General features: G+C 43.5%; 1 protein-coding gene across 1 annotated transcript; it reads right to left on the bottom strand.

Moving 5' to 3' along the window:
- Window positions 1-10: 10 nt before the first annotated feature.
- On the bottom strand, window positions 11-16672 carry hcfc1 (host cell factor C1). Its single transcript, XM_014469382.2, has 28 exons — window positions 16532-16672; window positions 15186-15386; window positions 14530-14678; window positions 14239-14399; window positions 13930-14138; window positions 13235-13319; window positions 13034-13140; window positions 12771-12950; window positions 12448-12690; window positions 12211-12359; window positions 11932-12114; window positions 10573-10794; window positions 10158-10262; window positions 9802-10018; window positions 9048-9184; window positions 8806-8953; window positions 7993-8213; window positions 7039-7864; window positions 5706-5854; window positions 5447-5581; window positions 5142-5349; window positions 3810-4085; window positions 3302-3408; window positions 3076-3210; window positions 2819-3004; window positions 2430-2727; window positions 943-1006; window positions 11-860 (listed from the first exon to the last, which is right to left on the bottom strand). Exons 2-28 carry the CDS (start codon window positions 15379-15381, stop codon window positions 821-823), a joined length of 5136 nt encoding a protein of 1711 aa, XP_014324868.1. The 5' UTR covers window positions 15382-15386; window positions 16532-16672; the 3' UTR covers window positions 11-820.
- Between the last annotated feature and the right edge of the window lie 785 nt (window positions 16673-17457).

The following is a 17457-nucleotide window of genomic DNA, read 5'->3' as shown; positions in this document are numbered from 1 at the left end:
AAGTCCATCATTCTTTTTCTACAAATCTCTTCCTTTGCCTTTTTTTTTTTTTTTCCTTTTTCCTTCGTCCGTTCCAACGTGCCGGTCACCACTCCTCGTATCTCGGGGGGGACAGGGAGGGAGGGAGGGGGGGATAAAAAGCGCACAGTGATGATATTTACCAGGAGACTGGAGTCCAGTACGATGACTGGACAGACTTGGTTCTCTATGAAGCAAATTGTTTTGGAGCCAAAAAAAGAAAAAGATGTCCTCGTTTGTGGAGGACAAGTGCTTTATTTGTTTCCATACCGATTTTTTCCTTTCGTCTAAACTGAATGCCTCCACAAACATTTTTTTTTTTTCCAAACACTGTACAACATTTTATGTAGTCTCTTTCTACACCTCCCCCCCCCCAGAATTCACAAAACACAGAAGAAAAAAAATATTAGGTAACATAGCGCTCAGCCTGGCTCCCAGTTTGTGAAAAGGTGTAAATGTTTCTATAATGTTCAACTATTTGGGGGGAAAAAAAGAAGCAAAAGTAGATGTTAAAACGAAGGAAGGGGATGTGGCTGAAAAACGAGAATGTGCTTCTAGGTTTGAGTTGCTCTAAAAATATTACGACCAACTGAACAAGGAGGAGGAGGAGTAAAGGGGGCAGAGGGTTTATCTACAGAAATGTGTCTCAGATTGACTTTCATCTGGGCTTCTGCCACCATTTTGATCTGAGACAGGGGGTTGAGGGGATGAGGAGGAGGATGAGTGAATGTCAGTCTTCCTGATAAAAAGGACAGTGGGAAAAAAAAAAGACAAAAAGACTGGGAGGGGACTCTGGGCAACCTCACTGGTCCGTCCTTGCTTTCTTTGGACCAGTAGTCTTGCTGTGGAGGGACACAAAACCAGAATGAGTCGCATGAATCGCTGATCGGGTTCAACCTGAAGCGGGTAGGAGAAGATACTTACGTATCAGGAGAGGTGCCGGGTCTTTTGGGGGCAGGTTTTGCAGAAGTGGCGTCTTTACCAGATTCTGTGGATTACAACAATTATTGGTTAGAATTCATCTGCTAGTTTGGCTCCTTCAGTCATGCTAAACTGGAGCGACTGTAGCGTGAGCTATTTGTGTTTCCACCGTCAGTGTGACTTTTTATTGTCGTCACTTTCTCTAAGTCCGTTTTACAATGAATGAGTGAAATGAAAGGTCTCTGCTACACATCACGCAAATCAGTTTGTTGCTTCTCTTGCGCAAAAATGCAGTTATTAACTCAAAACCGTATGAAGCTAATTAAGGCTTAAGGTAAATCTAATTCTTTCCCTTCCAATCTTAGCACCTGACATTCATGAACTAAAAGTAGACAGAAAAATGTAAATATATTTTCACTGGTAGTGGGTGTTTTCAGTACACAGACTGCTAATTAGAGTCTTTTAGGCTCCTCAATAGAAGGGCACATCATATTAGCATAGCACGCGCAAAGCATTGCTGCCCAAAAATATGCCTGACGGGGAGGTGGGGGGGGCCCTAAAAACTGAACTTGTTTAGTCAAGTTAAACAAACAAATCATAGAAAGCAATAATACTAAAAAGGGTGAATACGTGTCTGTTGGTTTGTAGACCAATAAAATTATTTGGCCTGTTTATCAGCAACCTGGCACTGATAAACAGGTGCTATGTCAGCTCTGACTCTGTGCCACACCTGAGGGAAAAACCCTTCACAGGGTTATAAACAACCAGCAATTCAACTTACTCTGAGTGCTGTGTTTAGGAGTTAGTTTTGTTTCTAATCTGACCAAAGAAAAAAATTAAACAAAAACATAACTTTAACTATAACCTAAAGTTAGATTAACTGTGGAGCGGCAAGCTCACCGTCACTCACCAGCTTTGATTTTTATATCATTTTATATAAAGTTTGTGGATTTTTATGAACATGAACAAAATTCAAGTGTTTGAAAATTATGAAGCTCTGGTTGATTTCTTTGGGGAGAAACATGGCACCATTGACTAGGGGACGCATTGAATCTACCTGATGTACAGGACGACCTATTCATTTGCACTAGCAAAATAATTTCACTTTAGAGTATAGGGCACCAAAACAGGCCAGGGGCCCACATCGTCATAAAACCGGCCCTGGTAGCTAGTACTGAAAACAGAACTGTACTGGTCGGTGTTATGAAGCGTTCACAAACAGCATTTTGTTTGTTAATAAACGTTGATAAATTAGGCTGGTTAGCTTAGCATGTGTGTTTGTAGGGAAGCTAATAATATTAATTTGATTTGTGTAATTAAATTGTTCTCTGATACTTTACAAAAACCATAGAGTACAACAGAAGAAAAAGTCAAACTTTAACCGGACAATACTTTTGTGATAACACGACCGAGCTGCGTCTTTTACAGAGTCAGCTTCAGCTCCAGTCAGGTGGAAAAAGCAAAATACGTTGCTAATTCTCCGTTCTTACCCTGTAGCCATCGAACTTGAGTGGCGGGACCGTAGCCCTTCTCGTTGCGGGCAGCGATGCGGAAGATGATGGCTGGTTTAGTCGTGTAGTCGATGTGAGCGTTTGAGAGGCTGGACGACTGCACCAAGCACGAGGGGTTGGGTCCGCAGTACACTCGCATGAAGGCTAGCTGGGCCGGGGTGGAGGCCTTGGCCTCAGCCGTCTGGCTGCTCTGGATGGCCAGGTACACAGAGTACTCTATGATTTTCCCTGACGTGACCGAAGGCGGCTCCCAGGTCAGGTGGGCGCCATCTGGGCTCTGCGGGGGACAGTGATTATATAATGCTTAGTACTTTGCAGCTTCAGCAGGAGGTCGCATTCAGCTTTACAGGTTGCAACGAAATGTTTACCTTGCTAATTTTGATGGCACACGGGGCTCCTGGGAATCCGGGTAGGCAGGTCTTGAAAGCAGAAATCTCAGAGAACGTTCCACGCCCGCAGGCGTTGATCCCCGCCACGCGGAACTTGTACGCCGTGCCGGGCTGCAGCTCCATCTTCTTCATCTGACCGTAGTCCGGTACGGCGCCAGAGTCGTCCTACCCAGAGGAACAACACAGAGTTAGAGGAAAAGTCTCGGGGAACGGCGCATCATTCCTGTCACACTTACATCTCCTTGAGAATCGTCCCCTGGCACATGGAAGTGAGTGACGACCATATTCGTCACTTTTACGATCCCGACATCAAACCACTGGTTCTCCTTTTTAACAACAGGCTTCACTGGAGCGGGCTGAGGGGCTTGTTTCTGGACAAACCACAAAATCAAAACAAAATCAGTTAAAACTTGTTTTCTCGCTCCCTCAAAGCTGACCCATCAGGTGTCGCTCAAGCCTCACCTCTCCCTCGATGCCATTGGCCACCTCTGCGAGAGTGGCTGCCGCCTGCAGCTTGGCCGGACTTGCTACTGATATAGACGCCGCAAACGTACTTGATGGAGCCAGAGCTGGGTTGTGGAAAGAGCAACAAAAATTAGACAAATACAGTAATGGCTCAAATTTAAGACTTTTTAGGGTCATTATGAATGAAACTTAAGATCTGTATCACAACAGAAATGTACAAAAGAAAATTACATATTTTATATATTTGTAGTGCTACAAAACTAGTTAGCGGCTAGTTAGCGGTAGCTCTCAGAACGAGACACAGAGCACAATGACGATATCTGATCAAACGTTTTCCTGACAGGAAAGATCCATGTCAAAAATAGACTACATACAAAACACTAAATAAAATAGTCCTGTGATTAACGTATTAAAGGCTAACTTACATTTTTTTGTAGTGAATTTAAGACATTTTAAGGCCTTCATTTTAGATGCACAAAAGACTACAGAATGTAGCAAGACTTACTCTCAGCAGTGGTACGTGGTAGAAGGGATGCCACGGCGCTGGTGACCGAGGCAGCCATTTCGTTGTGCCCATTGCTTTCGACTGACGGGTCGTTGAGGCTGTCGGCGGGGGCGAGGCCCTCGGTAGGCATGCTGGTGTCCACGGAGGCCTGCTGCGCGGCGGCCTGTGCTTCCTGTAGTTGCTGCTGCTGCTGAACCAGTGCGGCTAGCTCCTGCTGGGTTAGCATGATGGGGATGTTGGTGGGCTGCTGGCTTTCCCCAGAACCGTCGCCTTCATCTGGAAACACATCACGTAATATTTACAGTCACGCAGCCTTAAGCCGGGGCTGTCAAGGTCATTTTTATTTTGGCCCTCAAGGTCTCATGGATGATCTCAAGGGTCAGTTGTGGCAGAATGTATTGATAAAACCAATTACCAAACTGCCAAAATATTACTAGCCAACTTTGCATTTGATAAGTTCTTCTTAAAGCTAAATAATATTGAACATATTTTCATATTGATCAGTTCCTATAGGGTTTTGCAATTGCTTTTATGATTTTTTTTGCAATCCAAGTCACAGATGAAACTAATTTAGAAAGATTTGAAAGGAAGTATGAAATATATGCAACTTTGTTACTCCCCATGTCATATTCCATGATATGGCATCAAGTGAGGCTGAGACAGCAGAAATATGAGAAGAAATACTGCCACCCTCAGGTGGGCGTTGGCAATCACAACACATTTTTTGACAATTTTTTGCAGAGAAATTGAGAAACTCACAGATGCAGGGATCTGTTAATTTTGTGCGATTTTCTGCAATTGCAAAAAAACTGAAATGGATGTAATTTGGCACCTGGAGTTGAGAGGTTAAAAAATAATAAATCTTTGGCTGGATTTGGTCCCGGGTCTCCAGTTTGACATGTGCTGAGGTTTCCTCCAGAAAATCTGCCAAGCCTGGTAGTAAGGGTGCTAGGGAAGTCCAACCGTCTCTTTGGGTTAAAGAATGTTAAAAGCTACAAAACTTCGGAGGTGTGTGTGCAGGCATTATTGCTTGGAAATAATTGTGTGAGGTCAATGGAAAGGTGCAAAGTCGGTGCAATCGGTGCGCACACCTCGCACCAGTTCAATGATTCAGCTATATACCTAGCTTAATCTGTTTTCACTGTCACAGGGTTTTTCAATAGGGTATGAAAAACCCTATTTAAAATAAACAAACACCACTTAGCCTGGTGCAAAGCCTGGTGGCCCGCCAGGCTCATGATACCCTGTGTGCATTAAGCTATTAATAATTATGATGCAGTCTGTGATCCCTATATACCTAACGTGGCCGTTGAGGGGACGGCGTGTACTCACTCAATACGGCTTGCTGCGCTGCCTGCAGGACAGCCTGGATGGCGAGGGCCTGGGCCTCCTCTGTGGCTGCAGCCTGGGCAGCAGCCTCGGCGGCGGCGGTCACGGCCAGCTCTTCGTCCGACAGCCCCGTCACCATCAGCGTGGTCCCCTGGGCCTCAGACATCAGCTCCGAGGGCAGGTTCAACGCCGTTGCAGTAGCTGCTTCTCCCTGAAAGAACAAATTCATAAAATAAATAAATAAATTAGCTGTGATGATAAATTTAGCCATGCTGCCGCTGACTGTGCGTATAACGTGCTTTACTTACTTCTGCTTGTGTCTCCATGGCGGCAGCAGGCTCCTCAGCAGGTGCAGCTTCTGCTGATGCAGGTTCTTCAGTCTGCATCGGCTCCTCCGTGCTGCTGGCTGCAGTGCTTACTCCTTCTGTGATTGAGGAAATTGACTGGAGGGAAACAAAAGTAGTTGTTTTTTTAAAACACTCAGGCCTGCAGTTTTTAAACACACAATTGCAGATGTCACACTGTTAAAATAAGCTGCTAATTTAGAGAAATGCGTCGTTTCCTTACCGGTACTGAGGGCCCAGGGGCCGGTGTGGACTGAGTGACCGTGGTGATGGCTCTGCCTTGGGTGGTTGTAGCTACGCTAGTAGCTGCAGTGGTAGCAGCTTCCTCTGTGGTGCTTGTTCCTTCTGCTCCTTCCTCTGTCTGCTGGGCGGCTGAAAAGAGTGAAAAACAACATTTTACTTATGCAACTCAACCATCAATTGCGTTTAATCAGAAGATGTGGGGGACACAGTGAATTTGCTGTGTGAAGAGTGAAAATAAATGTGGGACAGTTTACGAGTTTCCACAAAGCTCGTTAATGCTCTGATCTGAAAGGCTAAGTTAGCAGGCAGCATGTGCTTGTATTTAGTATCTACAGACATCAAGGAGTTTTGCCAGGGGCAAATAAAGCATCACAGAGCTGCTCTGCTAATGAGAAGACCGAAGTCAAACGAGTTACTGCAGTCAGGAGGTTACAGGCAAATAGCTGGAAGATTATTGGCTACGGAAACCTCCCTATTTACAAAGTAGCTTCATTAAAACTCATCTGATAAGACTGACTTTCTTCCTTCAAACATCTATTCTAGTTACTGTTTGATGAACAGGATCAGCCCTACACATAACACAGGTTTCCAACATTTTAACTTTCAGAATTTCACACTTTTTAGATTAAAATTTTAAGTTTTTTTTCCCTTAGGTTTTTCCAACACTCTAAACATTTTAGTATAAAATATTCTCACTTCACTGCTAAAATGCAGAAGCCAAAAGTGGCTTTTGATTTTGTGAAGTTGGTGAAAAGCTCTTTAAAGGCATCTGGAATAATTTAGACCGGCAATGTTTCAAAAATCAGCAACTGTTGTGTATGAAGAAGCATTGAAAGAGAATATATTTAAAATTGAAAATAGGCCACTGCGAGAGAGGGCTGACAGACCCACCAGGTCACGTCTGCAAAATATGTGGCTAACAATAGTCAGAACAGTCACAATGGCAGGTCAGATCAGGCTTTTTAAAGATCTACTTTAAAACACATTTTATCAACTTTATTTCATTCATAACATTCAGCCATCCCTGACCCAAAGCACAGAACATAGGTCCATTTTAATTTCCATATTAAAATAGATTTAAGACATTTTAAAACCTTATTTTTAGATACATGGATTTGAGTCTTATTAAGGATGCGTGGACACCTTCGTATTTAGTCAACAAGTCAAAAACAGAACCCTGATGGGTAAAATGGTCAATTCAACATATGATGTAGCAAATCAAATATAAATGCAACAGTTTCTATTTCAGTAAAATCAAAACAAAACCCAGCACATTTAGTTTCTCTGTTTACTTAATGCTGGCTTTGACATACCTGTGCCTTCACCGGTCTCCATGTTGCAGGTAGCAGTAGTGGCGGTGTTGGTGGTCCCAGTCTCATGCGTTTCATACGGCGGGTTGGAGCAGACCCTCTGGATCTGGCCCGTTGCTGTGCTGCTCTGGTCCTCCCCTACGCTGGAGGTGGATGCGGACGGACTGACGCTGGTCCCTGATTCGTGAGTTTCGCTGGGTGGATTTGACTGAGAGCTCTGCACGGTGTCCGTCTCGCCGGCGTTCATGCTGGAGGAAGCTTGTGTTGCTGTGTTGGTGGTGCCCGTCACGTGGGTCTCGCAGGGGGGATTTGAACACACCTGTTGGGTCCCTCCCATGTTGGAGGTCGCTGTTGTGGCCGTGTTTGTCGTCCCCGTTTCATGGGTCTCGCAGGGCGGGTTGGAGCACATGCGTAATGTAGACATGTTCGAAGACGCCGTCGTGGCCGTGTTGGTGGTTCCAGTCTCGTGGGTCTCGCAGGGCGGGTTGGAGCAGACCTGTCCGGCTCCGATTGTAGCAGAGGAAGTCGTTGCCGTGTTGGTGGTTCCTGTCTCGTGGGTCTCGCAGGGCGGGTTGGAGCAGACCTGTCCGGCTCCGATTGTAGCGGAGGAAGTGGTGGCAGTGTTGGTAGTTCCTGTATCGTGGGTCTCGCAGGGCGGGTTGGAGCAGACCAGGGTGACGGTACCAGAACCGTCTCCAGTTGCTCCTGCCTCAGTGGAGCTGGGCTGTTCAGAGGTCGGAGAAGCCAGAATGGACACAGGAAGATCCTGGACTGGCTGGGCTTCAACACCACTGGGGGTTGTGATCAGGGTAACCTGGGTGGGCTGGTTCTGAGGCAAAACCAGTATCATCATTACATACAAGTATTGCATCATTTCCGGCTCAAACTTTGCTGCTAGAGTATTTTTCATTGTAAGTTTTAAAAAGCTATTAGAAACGTGGGACACAGGAGTCTCACCTGCACTGTCATTGTAGAGGAGGGCAGAGTCGAAGTAGAAGTCAGACTGGTCTGAGCAGCCGAGACCGTGATGGCGCCTGTGTTGATCACCTGGCTGGACAGTGTAGCGATGTTCGCCAGCGTGGTGATCGGCGTCACCAGGGAGGCACTGGAGCTGTCAGCCGTGGCTCCTGCCAAGCTTGTGGACACCGTCCCAGTGACTGTGCCAAGAGTGGTGACTCCTACAGGAAGCACAGATGGAGAGATTAAAGGGATGTTCAGAGGATCCTTTAAAATGGGGATGCACTGATATGAAACTTTGCGCCGATATCGATGGGCCGATATTTACCAATATTATTTTTATATATATTGCCATTTCAGCACTGGAATAAACATCCACCCTATCTTCGTAGATTCTCTTCCTCAGTTAAAATAAGCTGCAAATCTGCACAGCATCATCACTATCCAAGGTTTCCCCAGAAAACTTGCTAAGCCTGGTGGTTGGGTGACAGGCAGGGCATTCATCCAGCAGCCCGTCGTAAAAAATGTTTAAAATTGACAGGAAATTTGAAAATATCACTTGATAGTTATGTGTTATTGAAAGATTAATACCTGAACTATAAAGTCTTAAAAAATGCAAACATTTTAAAAAGACTATAAATAAATAAATAAATAAGAAATGCTTAGCCTGTTGGGGGCACAAGTAAAGCCTGGTGGCCAGGCTTATAAAACACTGGGGGAAAACCAATCATAAAACCATAAAAATATCACTTTAAAAATTATTTTGTAACCCAACAACAACTCAGTGGTTACAAAAGACACGGGTATCCTTACCAGTAGTTCCCTTGACAACCAGCGTAGTAACCGTGGGCTTAACAGAGGAGACCGTCACTGGCGTAACGAGACGAACACCGCCTACTGTGCTCATGGGCAAGGTACGCAAAATAGTGCCCGGCTGTCCTGGAGCGCCCTTTAATACCACCTACAAAAAGAAAAATTTGATCTCATCTTTGAAAAAAATTCTGTTTAAAAAACCCCCAATAGAGACAAAAAGCAGTTGAGAAAAGCCAGCTTACCTGCGTCAGTCCCTGCTGTCCAGCTGCAGTGGACAGTTTGGGCACAGCAGTAATAATTTTACCAGGCGTTCCAGTGGTCATTACCTTGGTGGTAAGGATCGTTATTGGTGTTTTCATGCCTGCACTGCTCGTCACGCCTGCATAGATAAGACAAGTTTGAGCTTTAGACAGTGATTTATACCAACAAATAGCATTAGCAATAGCATTTCCTATAGCTTAAGATACACTCAAGGACGAGGGCTGGACAATAAATCAATGACAATATATAAAAATATCTCGTTATTGCAACAGAAACATAATCAATATCAATAGAAACTACCACTGATAGGATATTCAATATATAGAATATTCACTGAACTCTGATCTAGAACCACTCAGCATTCTGGGGGATGTAGGCTCAGGAAAGACTTTAGCAGGTCAACCTCTCACAGCAAGTTAAGCAACATGGGTGACATCAACTATCTAACTCACCCTTTGGTTACGTAGTAGCAACCTGTTGAGTAAACGTGTAAACATCCCTCATAACTTCTTGTAAAGTGAAAATGGGGATAAAGCAGGAAATGTCATCTCGCCAGTTTGGCAGTATTACAGGTATTTAAAACAAAAACCAATCAATAATTATCAATATCAACTGATATGAACACTTAGATCGCGATATGTTTTTCAGCCATATCATCCAGCCGTATAAACATTCTTCCCATCGCCCGGCTACTAGTTTACTGTAGATTGTAAAATCAATCAGATGAGTTCAAACCTGTGGCTCCAGGCTGGGTCATGATGGCCGACATGGGGATGGTTTTAATGATGGTGGTTCCCTGCTTGGTAGTAGTAGGTGAGACGCCACTTATGTTGAGGATCGTGGGCTTGTTTCCTGTGACTCCGGCCTGGGACGTTGTGATGATTGTTGTGGGCTTGCCGTCTGCAGAAGTCACCAGTTTCAGGATGGTGCCGGCTGGGAGGGGACCCTTTGTCTGAGAGGATAGCACATGTTCAACGACTGCTTACAGAAGAAGACTAGGTGTCTAACTCAGTAGTTTTAAGCTATTTCTAGTTGTTTCTTTTTCTCTTTTTTTTGTTCATTTGTTTTCTGCACTCATGCAGATAGCTGACCTGTATGATCTGTGTGAGAGGGTTAGTGGAAGCCTGGCCTGTGACAGCTGACGTCTGCACTGGCTTGGTTTGCACCACAGACATCATCTTGCCAAGGTTGGAGATCTGCCAACATAGGAGAGAGATTCAAGTTCACGAGTCACTAGAAAGCATCGGAGAGCACAGGGAGGTCAGGGGCAAGGCGGTCTACTGAACTCGTGGCTCTGACTTGCTGCTTTAAACTGACAAACGAATAACATTGCACTCCCTGTTTTCTTAGTCCAGCTGTCCAACAGTCCCCCCCATGACAAATTTCACATTGTCACAGTGAAATTTGTGGAAGAAGGCCATTTACAGCATGCAAGAGAAAGCACCATACGGTGCTTTGCAGATTTAAATCGCAGGAGATAATGTGGTAAAATACACGGTTTCTTACCAAAGTACCGCTGCTGCCCATGGTGAGAGGACTCTTGACCAGTGTGATGGTCTTGGTGACTCCTCCCACCACAGTGGTGACCACCTGGGCCTGCTGAGCCACTGTGACAGCCCCGGACTTGTGCACAGTGATGATCGGTCTGGTGGTGGTGGGAGAGGACGCGGTTGCCGTGCCCACCTGGGCCGCGGCCGTCTTCAGCATGCGGGTGGCTGGGTTACTGACCTGTGAAAACAAAATTACCTTTAAGCGATAGGGACTTTTGAAGAGAGCTTAAAGCTAACAGCTAGTCCAGAAAAGGCCAAGAAAAAGGTGAGTTTTTGATTTGGTATAAAAAAGTACAGCAGTTTATGCAAATTGTACTTTATGAACCTTCAAATTGTTTACATTTAGCAGTTTGAACAATATGAGGGAACTCTTGTTTCCTTGTAAATGTACCATTTACTTATTTACACAAAAAATAGAGGCAGGAAGTGGTCACATCTAATGATCTTCCAGAGTCAAACATACTGAGAATGGAACATGTTTTCAGTGATCAGTCATCTGATAAAAAAGACAATGTGAAATAAAATCATTCCTCTTTTTTTTAAGCACAGACAATTTTCTTGACAGCAAAACACTTTCCATGTTCTGCTCCTCCAGTATGCATTTCACACAGGTATATCATTGCAGGTGTATCAAATAACCAATAATCAATCATTATATGTAAAAAAAAAAAAAAAAAAGCCCAATGAAAATATAACAATAGCTTAACCCTTTGGAGTCTTGGGTCTAAATGGCCGTTTTGGTCTAATTTTGAATTTACCCTTATATTTTCACCATAAAAACTATTTACCTTACCTTGTTTGGTATCATTATTTTCAGAACATCCTAAACTTTGTGATTTTACAGTGTTTGTTTCATTTTGACAACATTTATTATCACATTGGAGCAAAAAACACACACAGAAACATGACGTCATGCCCGCCACAGGGCGGGCGTGTTTGCATAAATTGTTATGACATTTTGAGACCAGAGGGTTTTTGAGGTAGCACAAGTTGTACAACTAACCTGGATTTATACTAAATCAATGATCTACAGCAGGTAATTCAATTCAAATAACTTTATATGTCCCAGAGGGTCAATTTCAAGGCACATTAGTAGGACAAATAGACTCAAAAGTGATAGAGAAAATTCACACATCATACTAAATATAATAGTAAAAAGTCCAATGTGATTTGTGACTGTGTGCAGTGTGGTAAAGACACTCACTATTTATATTCTTTTAAGAGAACATCACTTCAAAACTTGCACTAAGATAATTATTAACAAAAGCTAAGCTGTTTTGATGTCCTGAACGAGGGTATTTATTGAGAGGTTTACCATTACAGGAGAAGCCACTTTCACTGTGGTGGTGCCTGGGGAGACAGCCACTGTTTTGAGGATGGTGGCACCCGCAGGAACATTGAGAACGGTGCCTCCTGAAGAGGGTGGGATCTTCTGTGTGGCTGCAGCTGCAGCAGCTAAAGCTGCCATGCCACTCATCTGAGGGCTGCTTCCAATTGGCTGAAAACAGAAGTGTTTTTAATAATGCTAAATATATTAAGGTTTAAGATGTTAATACACTTAAATCAGGAAGTTGGAGTGTGAAATGGCTCGTACCGATCCTTGGGTGGTTTGGGTAGGCACTACCATTCGAACACCTGGGGGAAGGGACGTCACGGTGACGGGGGATTTCCCTGGCTGGCTCGGGCGAACTGTGACAACAGATGCGCCTGTGGCAGCCTGCTGAGCTGCAACCTTTAAAACAGCTGTGAACCAGCAGAAGACATGGAGTTGAGACTTAATTTTTTGTTACCCAGCAGAGCTTCTTTACTTTGCAAGGTGAGCGTTGGTCACCTGTCTGTTGTAAACTCTGCGCGGAGGGTGCTGCAGCAGCCAGTGCAGGGCTCTTTGGAGAGTTGACAGGTTGCGAAGGCGTTGCACTCGTGGCTGGCGAGGCTACCGCCGGGGTCGCGGGGATGTCATACTTCTGCAGCTGCAGCAGGTACGTGTCGGCGGTGGACACTGCACCCCAGCTCACCTCCAGAGAGTTTGTGTTGGCACGGACTAACTGGACCCTGGCGGGAGCGTGGGGCCGCTCTGCAGGACGAACAGCAATAGTAAGACGTTTACCGACTTCCCACGCAAGCCACAAATACAATTTGTTACAACATCCTCACCTGTTTCCAGGTACCAAAGGTCTTTACAGCACACTTGGTTGTTCCACGCTTTCCGATAACCGTCACGACCGCTCCAGACATACAGTCTGGAATTGATGGCCACGGCACAGTGGCCAGCACGGGCCCTGGGGATGTTATCCTCCAGGGTATCCATCAACACTGTTTCCCAACACATGGAGTCTGCAGAGACACAACACCTTCAGCACTAAAACAACTTCTACTCAATCTCTTTACAATGGGAAATCTTACGGAGGGAGACAAACCGAGATTTAGGCAAGCGAGTGTGTTTGTGCATTTCCATTCTTTCTCATGCGTGGCCACTTTGACGTCATCCATTACCAAAGGAACCCATCCGCCAAAAACGTACATCCTGCAAAGTGAGAAAATCCAACCGGCGTGAGACAGTTCTATTAGCAAAAATGTAACGTTCTACGTTTTAAGGAGAACAGATGTGGCCTTCATACTTGTTTGTGATTGTGGTGGCAGAGTGAAGACTTCGTGGAAGAGGTGCCGTACCGCCTACTGAAGGTTTGTTCCAAGTCAGGGTATCTGGGAACAGAAAATGAAAATTCAATGAATTTAAGTAAATATTGCAACCTGTTTACAGTTAAAGTTGAGTGTTAACTGGGTCATCTCGCCCATTCAGAAATTTACATCTTTATAGTTTTGAATGTTTTATAACAGACTGTTGTTTGGTACTAAACAAAGCCATCGACTGCTGATTAGTTTTTATTGATCCTGCATCAATTTGTACTCAAAGGTGTCAATTTGGACCTACTTTAATATCAGATCATTTTGCATAATTCTGTACTGTATAACAAAATGTGGTTTTACAGCTCAGTGAATTATATATTTACAGGATGGAACAGTTATTTTAGACTTAATTGGGGACTCTCAGCTCAAATGAAAAAGTTAACAGATCCAAACAGAGATCAGAAACAAAATAAATGGAAATTGGAATAGAAATGAATTGCAATAGAAATTTGAAAAATTAGAAATATAAAAACGATAGGGGACAAAACATCTTATTTACAGGTATGTAATGAAAGTAAAAACCAATAAAGTGATTTTGAGCAGGTACAAAACAGGGAGTAAACCTGTCGACTTGACCAGAAGCATTTTTTATCTTTGTTTATTAAATTATGAGGCAGACCCCTACCTATGTCAAGCGTCCACAGATCTCCAAGGCGACAACCGCTCATTCCTCCATAGATTATCAAGCGTGACTTCCTGGTCATCTTTTCTGTGTACACCACAGCGGTGTGACTTTCACGAGGCGGAGGCAGGACGCCATACGTGATTGGAATATCCCACCCGACCACGCTAGAACCAGGACGAAGCTCGAGTGTGTACAAATCATTTAGGTATCTGGGGAGGGGAAGACAGATATTCAAAAGGTAATTTAGTTGTCTAAAATAGACTCCTGTGTCAGTAGACTGTAGATGCTTCTAATGCAATGCTTCCTTACCGGGGAATGTTGTTTTTGGGGTCTTCACTATCATTGGCCAGTCCACCAAACAAGTAGCATTTGTTGCCAACGAGCGAAAAGCTGTGGCCGAGTCGAGGACAAGGCGGTGGGCCGTTTTTTGGATTTTTGGCTTTCAGTTTTTTCCATTCCCATCTGCTGGCCTGTTACAAAAATTGTGGTTTTACCGTGATTATTCTTTTACATTAAATTAAAAATATAAGTTATAAAACATAATTTAGTTTCTTTTTCTGAGACGACATGTTTTGGATTTTTTTTAAACAGAGAGATTACCTGTAGTTCATAGAGATCATTGCTGTATTTCCCATATTCCACCATCCCACCAAAAACCAGCAACCGTGTTCCATCACATACAAAACCATATGCAGCACAACCTGGAGGGATATCACCACGGACTGCTGGGATAAACCACTGGTTTGTCGCTGAAATAAAACAGATTTTTTTTTTTCCATTTTCATAAATCTATACATACATACACATACATATAAATATATACACACACACTGTAAGTAAGACCCTAAATAGGATTGGAATGTAAACTCTAATCAGGCTTTAGGGATGTCAACACATACACACCAACAGTAACGGATAAATTTATTTATCTCTGTTTTATGAACAGGAAAGTGGGACACAGGATGTGCCTAAGCCAACCAGCATCATCCATTTTATTTTAGCCCGCCTTTTTTGAATGTGCAATAACCCGATTTCCCCAACAGAGGGAGACCATATTATTCAAACAAGGGTTTGTTTGGCCTGGAGAGGCCTGCTCACAACTCAACTTTACACATCCCAAATTTGAATTAAACTTCAGGGTTCAAAGCAGAAGTTGTGCGAAACTGCTGTGAATATCATTACTGGTGCAATAAACTAAACTTTACACCTGCTGCAGAAACTAGTAGGCGAAGTTCAGCATGCAAGCCAAAACTTACCTGTGTTGTATACATGTAATTCGTCAACAATTCCTTCGTTTCCACCTCCAAAAACAACCATCAGTTCCTTTATAGCCACAGCTCTGTGTCCGTGCCTGGGCCGAGGGACCGGACCGGACCATCCGAGGACCCGCTTCCATCGCGGCTGCAGAACCGACGGAGTGGTCCCAGACACCGCGGAACCAGGGGCAGACATGACTTCTGCCGCAAAGAAAAATAAAACAACACGGACTTCAATGGCTTGCAGCTACTGCACCATCTTCATAACAACAACCCCATAAAACGCATCGGCCGTATATTAATGCACAGTACCGAACCATTCGCGACTGTTTCGGTCAAAGCAGCTGGAGCGCTAAATAGTTAGCTGTTAGCTTCGCCTCGGATGAACTCAAAACCAAAAACAAGTGCAAAATGTTTCCAGACACTGCTTACTTATATTCCTGGATGTAGACTCGATGCTTCAGATTTCTCCAGAAAGGCATAACCCCTTTACACAAAGTTATTTGCAACCATTGATTTCAATTTATGGAAGCAGCCATCTTGCAAACAAACAGCCGCCGCTAACTCTGCTACCCGACTGAAAAATGGCGGAAGCGAATTAACAAGCAAAAATATATGTAAACTAACACACTGCACAGCCACATAAACGCGAAACAAGCAAAACTAAACTCACTTATTGAAAACCGGCTGAACAAACAGAACAATACAGAGCGGCAATAAGTATTTAATTCAATTTTCTATCGTTAGCAGCAGTTGGCTATTTTCATGCCTCTCTGGGAGTCGCCATATTGTAGCTAGACAAATTAGCATTTTTGCAACGGCTTTAACGCACTTATTATTGAAAAGAAGACGCCACGACATTAAAGAATGATACGTATTAGTCAGAAAAGGTAAGTTCTCAACTGCCTGTAAGGGATTTGCTCAAATAAACAAAGATATACATGCTATGGGTATAGCATTCAAACTGACTGTTAGCCATTGCTCCGTTGCTTTTGCCGCTAGCTGCTCAACCTAATTTAGCAATGCTAGCAGGGTTAGCTTTGCGGCTAGCATCTGTCAAAGCGTCGCCAAAAGTCACAATTAAATTCGACGCAACTTTCACCAAAACTCATATGCATTACTTACCCAGTAAAAATATAGTTTCGGCAACACTCCCAAAACCTAGCTAAATCTAGTCTAACAGCACAAACACAGTGTTATTATGTTTCACGCCGTCTCTGGAAGCAGCCATTTTTTCGACAGTCGGCCTACTTCAGCGGCTCCCTCAAGAAAAATGGCCGGGCGCTTTGCCACAACAAAACACAACAAACCCGGAAAAGGCGCAAACATTAATCAGTCTTACTCACTTAATCTGATGCAGTAGATGCAAAAACACTAGTATGTGCTCTTATCTTGAGGCAATAATCCAAATTCATTCGATTTGTGAAGAAGTATTTCCTCTCATGCCTGCCTGGAAGCTGCCATCTTCTTGACAACCAGAGGCGGAGGAAAATGGAAGCGAGCTAGCGTCACCCAAAGTAAACATGGCGACAAAAACTCGCCCGATAAGCATTTCACATTCTAACAAATATATCGTTATTTGTTATATGTATTATATGTTAGGAGAGGGTTTTCTGTACGCGTATATTTTACTTCTGTTTCTATGAACTCTCTTAGACTTTGTTATTTAAACACTTTAAGAGTTTGAGCAAATGATAGCAAGTTCTGTTACAACTGTAGGGTTATTGTCCCTTACTAAAGATGGCGACATCCGTACTGAAACCTTTTTTTATTTTCCCATTTTGGGCGGTGTGGAGTTTATTAGTGTCAAAACCCCCTTGGTAAAGCTCATACATGAGAAACAATAGTGAATACGAGCGAGTTTACTAAATTACCGCTCTCAAATTTAATGTTGACACGCCCACGTATAGCCTACGGTTAGTGCGCCCTCCACTGATATATATTCACTGCACCACGGAAACGTATCTAGGAATAATAAATTAGAGTATGCGCTGTGGCACAGCTTGTTGGTGATATGCAAATATCTATAGAAAATTACAACTTTTAAACACGTATTAAACAGACTTTGTTTTTTTTTCTTAACCCCGTATTTCTGTACTAAAAATGTTTATTTTTTTAATTACTTGAGCTAATATTAAATATAATGCTTGGACAAGTTTATGTGCGTGACCCAGAGCAACTTATAAGCGTGGTAGTGGCTCTGTCTATCTTTTGACATTTACCATTACGATAAATGTGTTTATTTTTAAAACTTATTTATTTAATTGTTGTC

The sequence above is a fragment of the Xiphophorus maculatus genome, chromosome 20 (assembly GCF_002775205.1).
Source record: "Xiphophorus maculatus strain JP 163 A chromosome 20, X_maculatus-5.0-male, whole genome shotgun sequence".
Classification (NCBI taxonomy): domain Eukaryota; kingdom Metazoa; phylum Chordata; class Actinopteri; order Cyprinodontiformes; family Poeciliidae; genus Xiphophorus; species Xiphophorus maculatus.
Note: the sequence above shows the minus strand (reverse complement) of the source record. Positions and strands in the feature narration are given on the sequence as shown.